The sequence below is a fragment of the Protomyctophum parallelum genome, assembly GCF_964188405.1.
Source record: "Protomyctophum parallelum genome assembly, chromosome: 8".
In the NCBI taxonomy this organism is placed as follows: Eukaryota; Metazoa; Chordata; class Actinopteri; order Myctophiformes; family Myctophidae; genus Protomyctophum; species Protomyctophum parallelum.
In genome coordinates this window covers 13382368-13390154 of record NC_139703.1, presented here as the reverse complement: position 1 = coordinate 13390154, position 7787 = coordinate 13382368, and the positions used below count along the sequence as shown (strand labels likewise).

Below are 7787 nucleotides of genomic sequence, written 5' to 3'. Positions count from 1 at the left end.
GCTACACTGGCAGACAGGCATTTGTATAAAGGACATGGGTGATATACCCTATTTGGTCCATGATAGTACTTCTCTCGGGTGGTACTGTATACTTCAGCCATATGACCATATGTCAAACCTACCACTGTGTACTGTACTGTACTGTACTGTACTGTAGGTGTATGTATATTCTTGGATGTCTGTCATATTTTGTTTTTTACGTTTTAGAAAATGTTAATACTTACACTCCTACCCTATTTTAATATAGTTTGTAATGCGTTTCAAAATTACCCTGACGTAGGCCACAAGCCAAGCATGATGGCTTAAACATACATCTGTTTGCAATTGTACAAATGTAGCCATGTGGATCCTACAGGTCCATTTGGTTACATAGTACGTATACTCAGAGTTAAATTAAACGACCACTTATCCATTTTCAATGTATCTTCATGTTTTGCTCCTCACTAATGCTTATTAAAAGATTACACTATTGTTGTCCATTAGGTCTGTGTCTCAGAGGCAGGCCGTGGGAAATTTCAGAAACCTGCCCACCAGTGACGACCTCGGTAGGGAGTTCCAACAAAATTTCAAACTTTATTTTGTATTTTTTAATTTTGTATTAAATGCAAAAACAATAGCTTTTATTTCACCGTACAAACTTCAAAGGAAGTGTAGTTTCTATTGCTTTGAATCCCAGTTGATGATGTTACAGGTTTCTGAACTTTCAACAGCCATCCTCTGAGACACAGAGTGAGTAGACAGATGGTGTCATTTATAATGAGCAGTGGGTGAAGTGATTCTTTAACACTTTTTACTAAGCACGGCACAAGAGTTGTGATCTCTTTAGACTTATCCCCCTTCTCCATGCTCCTTAGAGTACATACATACAGTAGTATGTTGTCTACATGACAAAAATTATAGACAGGGACGTGATATGATATAATATAGCCAGGTATCATAATTTACCAGTTTTTGTATTAATAATCTCAATTTGCAAAGTAACTAGTCACTAAAGCTGGCAAATAACTGTAGTGGAGTAAAAAGTATACAGTATTTGCCTCTGTCTGAGATTAAAAGTGGAATAGAAATATTGAAAAGTACTCAAGTAAAAGTACTTTACAATTGTACAATTGTAGTAAGTACAGTACTTGAGCTCCATCACTAGTGTGATGAAACAACAGAATAAAAAAAGACATGATTTTTGATACAGTAGTGCATTACTATGTGTGAGCAGCTGTCCAACACATATCCTCATCCCTGCTTACTATCGCTCTGCTCTTCCTCCTCCCTAATCTCTCACCAACTGAACTTCCCCACCGTAACACTTCAGCAGAATGGGAAACATCTTGACACAGATCATTTCTCCACTCGAGTTAAAATGTGACTACAGACAAATGATAACAGACTGTACAGGAAACGCTGGCCTCCGACGGGCGGACACTGCCACAGCTTTTGTGCAAACAAAACTTTACTGCACAATCTAATAGTCTCCATAATGTTTGGGACAGATGGAATTTGAGTCAATGGGGATGAAATAAAGTTTAAATACATTTTAAATGCTTTAAATGCGGCAATAACTATGGTCTTCAACTTTTACTGACATTGCAGTGTGAACAAGAAAAACAACGCCTGTGCGACTATAGTTGTATTGTCATAGTTACTGTACTGTAGTCTATACTGTACTCAGAGTACTGTACTGTACTATTGTTGCGAACTCAGTGAGCACTAACTATGAGACCCTGCAGATCATGTCTGTCTGTCTGTGTGTGTGTGTGTGTGTGTGTCTGTCTGTCTGTCTGTCTGTCCCGCTGTGACACCACCCACCCGCCACCAGAGGGCGCAGCTGTAGCACACACACACACACACACACACACACACACACACACACACACACACACACACACACACACACACACAGGCAGCTGTAGCACACACACACACACACACACACACACACACACACACACAAACAACCACACACACACACACACACGAGCTGCGTTTGCACGTCTTACTTGTAATAGTTATAGTACACAGTGAAGCTCAACAGCGCCACTTGAAGGTCGCCCAGCAGTATTGTAGCTGTTCCTACTCCAAACAGACATACATAGGGATAGGGACATATGGACATAGGGACATATGGACATAGGGACACATTGGAGCGGTGTGCATCACTCAAAATGTGGTCCTCAGATCACAGCAGGGCAGGCAGGTTATTGCAGGCCACCAACTGCAGGCCAGTTGGGCGCTGCATTCGTGATTTGAGGCATTTTGTTAAAAACTGGCCACACCTGCAAACTTTAGATGGCTGGAATATGAAAAATCACAAAGGATATACTTTTGGCAGAAACCTCTTATCTCCATATTCTAACTTTTTGTGTTTTTTTGTAAATTAACACCCACTTGATCATACTACAGCGTCACACAAAGGTGTGTGTGTGTGTGTGTGTGTGTGTGTGTGTGTGTGTGTGTGTGTGTGTGTGTGTGTGTGTGTGTGTGTGTGTGTGTGTGTGAGTGTGTGTGAGTGCGTGCGTGCGTGTGCGTGTGTGCGTGTGCGTGTGTGTGTGTGTTAGGCTGTACAGGGACACAGCCAGCCAGGGACACACATAGCTGCCTATAGGAGTGGTTGCACCACTCAAAAAGAAAACAAAAAGGAAACGTGTATAATTGCATGACTGCATTCAAGCAAGTGTGATGATGGCTGATTTATCATCAGTGTTTAATTGTTTATACTGATGTTAGTATATAGTCAAGTGACCAGCTGCTGTTTGTTTTCTTGCACGACTACCATTCCTTTTGTAGACAAATGTTGGATGTTCATCAAGGGTCATATAACCCTCCGCCACCACCACCAGCTCAGCACCCCCTGCTTGAAATATGTTCCCACGGCCATGAGTCACGCCATTGGAGCCCGTCTTGTTTTTTTATTTTTTTATTTTATGAGGTCCTGTAAAGCAGTGGTTCCCAAACATTTTCGGTTGAGACCCAAAAGAGAAATAGCCGATTTACAAGCTCACAAGACGTCACAATGCAACGTACTGTATTGTGAGCTTGCAGATCTGCTATTTTCACTACTTCTTAAAAGTACTTCCCCCCTCTAATTAATGGATTTATTGCTTTATGTAATTTTTGTTTTGAAAAAAACTTTTTTAACTTATAAAACATTTTCAAAACCTTTTTTAATATTTTTAAAATTAAAAACTAAATTTAGGAAACAAAAGATAATGGGGAATTTACCACAACCAACAACAAGATTTGTATGGTGACCCATTGTAAAGCCAATTGAGACTACGTGGCAGAGGGTATCGTTATACCCAGGGAGGTAGCTGAGGACAAGAGCACATCTTTTTCAATTATCAGTAGGCCATGGATGCACTGGATCTCTTCTACACATTCTGAACTGCAGCTTCTCCAAATGTGGTGTCATGAAACTGAAGCACAACCATTTTATAGTCATTTTAGTTAGAGGCTAGAGCAGTAGACCTACTAAACTAGACAGACTCTCCATTTTAGTCATTTGGATAGCTAATGTGCCCAAATTATATATTTTTGCATCAAAACAGGGTTCCTGAATTATATTCTATTCTAATGGGTGGAGAACAATTGCACACATTGAAGCCACGGATATCTAAGGCTGTACAAACATAATTGAGACATGGTATTCGTGAGAATTAGACAGAGGCAGCTGGTACGGTACAATCGAAAGGTGTATTTATTCACCACAATGAAATACAACAATGGCAAAAGATGACAAAAATGGTCAAACAGACATAGGCGCTTCAACAGGTGATGTGATGGTGTGGTACCGTGTCCAGCCCTCTCACCATGTCCTACCACCAGCCAAGTCTGTCTGATGTTCACTGCCTCGCAGCATTTTATACTCAACTGAAGGTAATTCTAATTAGTCAAGGTTATATTAATGAACAAACAACAAATAAATAATTAAATAATAAGGCTATATATATATACACACCTTTAACCCTCATATTAAAAAATCTCCATGAATTACAGGTAAGTTAATGGTTTGTTTCTTCACACTACTAAAACATAAAACAAAATCCTTAATAGCAATTCCAAACACGCATATCACAATCCCCCTCTGCACTTCTCTATTGTGCTCTCTTAACATTTATAACACTTAATATTGCACTTGCTCTTAAATGTAAATACATTGCAATAGCCTATTTGTCAGCTATAATCAATGAGCCTATATTGAGACTGAGTTCGGGAAGTGACGCCAATAAACATACAGTACAATGTCCTTGCAGAATGGGAAGTAAATGATGATTTGGTCCTGTCAAATGGAAAATACATTTGTCTCATCAGCAACAACTGCACCACAAAGGCGAAGAGGAACTTTAAAGAACACTTTTTGATAAACCACAAATAATTTGACAAGACCTCCCCAGCTGAGAAAAGAAGAAACAAACTATGAACTACTGTTGTTCAGGAAAGAGAAATGACCAGCTCCTCAGTGTTCAGCCCAATGTAGTAAAAAAAATCACACCCGTGTGAACTGAGTGGTGCAGTACCCCCCCCCCCCCCCCCCCCCCCCCCCCCCCCCCCCCACCTCTCTCCCTCTCTCTCTCTCTCTCTCTCTCTCTCTCTCTCTCCTTAGCAGGCGACATTGCAGCACTATCTCTCTCTCTGTTTCTGGCGCCCCCTACTGGTACCCTATAGTCATATACTCGTGCTCATGGCCACATAGGTGAACATGGACATGCCACATGCATACATACATAGGTGTACACGGACATTGCTGGTTGTAGGAGTGGTTGCACCACTCAAAAAGAAAAACTGTCCTTGGAGCACATATCTCGGACGGCTCAGGTTACAGGCTGTGTCAGTTGTGGCTAGCAGAGCGATTTGCAAAGTCACATGCACCTTTGCATATAAAGTACAATGATGTGGCATACACTGAAGTTGCAGGCAGGAGGCAAGCAATCAAATGACAAGTCCAGAGGAACAAGTAATGCACCAAACATCTAGCCTTGCAGACGCGAATCTGCCGGTGGCTATTTTCTTTGCCTTCGGCGGATTGTGATATGAGTCTGTCCAAGAAGCCAGGCTACCAATCATCTAAGGCACAAAGGCAGGACAACAAGGTATGAACTGCCAAACAGTTTGCAAAATTATTCCAGTTTTATAGGTAGTAGCTATATGTTTGACCAGAATGGAGCAATTAGTATCATCGGTAACACCTGTGAAGGGAGTATAGGGAAAGGGCCCGGAAGTAGGAAGAGTTATTCTTTGTGCATAGAGCCTATTATGTGAAGATCCGAAATGGGTGAAACGCTCGTTCAAGAGTCATTTACAGTAACCTTGCGGTTGACCTTAAGCTGTGCAGTGGGCTTGACCCTGCTGGCCCCAGAGGGCGTCCAACAGACCAAGTGGCGAGCCCAGTACTCCCTGAACTTCTGGTCGCGGAAGCCGTAGATCATGGGGCTGAGGAAGCGAGGGATGATGTAGACCAGCAGGAAGAAGATGTAGCGGATCTCCAGACCCAGGCGGGGGAACAGAGAGATGAGCGCCGCCTGCAGTGAGGGGACCACGAAGGCCAGCATGCACAGCAGCAGCTGAGAGGCACCAGACAGAGGTTTAATGGGTTAATGGCAGAGCAGGCACAGAGCTGGACATGATGCTTTAGCACACTCGTTCTCAAATGTTTTCATGTCAACGACCCTCAGATTTATATACTAGACCGATTACGCACTATACTTTGCCTTGGCTCTCTATGAGATTCTGAGACTTGATAAGACCACAGACCTAGTGGTTCTCAAGGTGGCCACCAGGGGTCCTTAATTGGTGGGGGTTCCAATTTTTTTTAATATAGCATTAAAATCAGTTTAACCCATTTTTTTATACATCAGCAAACATTAGGCCTATTTGAAAAAAGTCAATCTACAAGCTCATAATGTGTCACATCTGCTATTTTAAAATAATCGTGTAAAATGTATCTGAAAATCGTGAAAAAACAAACAAAATCCTGTATAGAGGTCCCTGGTATTCCAAAATATTTTCAGATGGAGATCGCGCGGCAATATCAATTTAGACGTCCTTCACATGAAAAGGTTTGCAAACGCAGCTGTTCTCAGACGGATTTCCCTTTAGGAATTAAGTCACTAAAAAGCCCCAACCAACAGCTATACAACTTGATTAACACCCTTTATGAATCACCACTTTAGTTGTAATCATCAATCAAACGGCATTCACCTGTATGCCGTGCAGAAGCACGGTGTTGCGAGCCCTGTTCACCGAGGCCAGGCCGCTGGAGGCGGCCTTGGCCGCCACCATGATCTTGCAGTAGGTGTAGAGCAGGGCCAGAGCCACGAAGGACAGGTAGGCCCCGTCAAACACACAGTTCTTGTAGTAGATGGAGCGGTGGCGGAACAGCAGCGACTGGTCACAGAATATGGCGCTGTGGAAGACGTGGGGCGGCTCCTGGACGGATAGGGATTTATAATCGTTTATCGCTATGGCAGAAAAGAAACGCTCAAAAAAAATGTCAAAATAATTAATCATATCGCAGAGATTTGCGTCTACAGCTAATTTCTGATTGTCGCGATACTATAATCACAATTGTTTTTGGGACGATTATGAAAATTACATGTCACGATTATTGTGGCAAAGATTATTGTGATTAAGGTTATTATCACCATAATCAAAATATGCTTAAAACTTTTGTCTGTTTAATCACGATAAACGCTAACGATTTATCGTCCTATCCCTAATTACAGTACGTCCCTGCAGTCCTATACCTGGACGACGGTGATAAGGAGGTCGCTGACGGGGGGCGTGGCGGCGAGGAGGAGGATGATGGCGATCAGGAGGAAGGTGCGCGGCACGGTGCACATGTGGCCGTAGTGCAGCGGGAAGCAGATGGACACGTAGCGCTCCACCGCCATGCCGGCCAGGATCAACGGCGTGGAGCGAGTGGTGAGGACGGCTGTCATTATCTGGAATGAACATAAGTGGTTCTCAAACCTCTTTCAACTATTGTGGATTCCACCCACGTTCTGGGATATATCTATGTGCATTATACTGTATGTCTGGCTTCCTGGCAGGCATATTTTTACTGAGGTTAGCGTTAAAGGAGAATTCCATACTAAAAGGCTTTCTTACCTTTCTTTGTAGTTGTTACGTCCCCACCAAAGAGGTCCAGGTGTTATTTTGTGCAAAAGCTTCTCATTGGCTATTTCCCCTATCATAAGCCCTAAATGAATTGCATTGAATTGAATGGGAATTGAATGGGGCTATGGGGTGTTGTGCTAATTCGCTTATTTCCATTGCTCAAAATTATAATTTCTTTGTATATATCCTCTCTTCATAATGTAAATAATATCCCAAGCGGCACACTTTACTACTTCTTTCGATGGAAATAAGCGAACTAGCATAACACCCCATAGCCCCATTCAATTCCAATTCAATGCAATGCAATTCATTGAGGGCTTATGGTAGGGAAAATAGCCAATAAGGAGTTTTTGCACAAAAAAACACCTGGACCTCTTTGGTGGGGACGTAACAACTACAAAGAAAGGTAAGAAAGATAAGAAAGCATTCTAGCATGGAATTCTCCTTTAAGGTCAGTGTTGTAAAAATTACTCTAAAACGGTAATATTATTACCTATTACTAGTTACTTTAAAAAAAGGTTGGTAGGGTTCAAATGGGTAAAATATATATATATATATATATTTTTTTTTACCAGTAAGCAGCAGACTGAGGCGTGTATCTTTGCGAAGATGTAACTGACTACGTAGAGAGCTGTGACCAGGGTGAGCTGCAGGGCATCATTCACCACCATGCAGAT

At 42.1% G+C, this 7787-nt stretch overlaps 1 protein-coding gene across 1 annotated transcript in view; it reads right to left on the bottom strand.

The window, feature by feature from the left end:
* Nucleotides 1-5279: 5279 nt before the first annotated feature.
* Nucleotides 5280-7787, bottom strand: part of LOC310862901 (odorant receptor 131-2-like) — a gene marked incomplete at both ends in the record, with an annotated part of 3143 nt that continues 635 nt past the window's right edge. The window contains 4 exons of the mRNA XM_083771022.1: nt 5280-5555; nt 6193-6420; nt 6738-6935; nt 7683-7787. The exon at nt 7683-7787 is cut by the window's right edge and continues 34 nt beyond it. Of these exons, the coding sequence (XP_083627148.1) occupies nt 5280-5555; nt 6193-6420; nt 6738-6935; nt 7683-7787 (807 nt within the window). The remainder of the gene's footprint in view (nt 5556-6192; nt 6421-6737; nt 6936-7682) is intronic.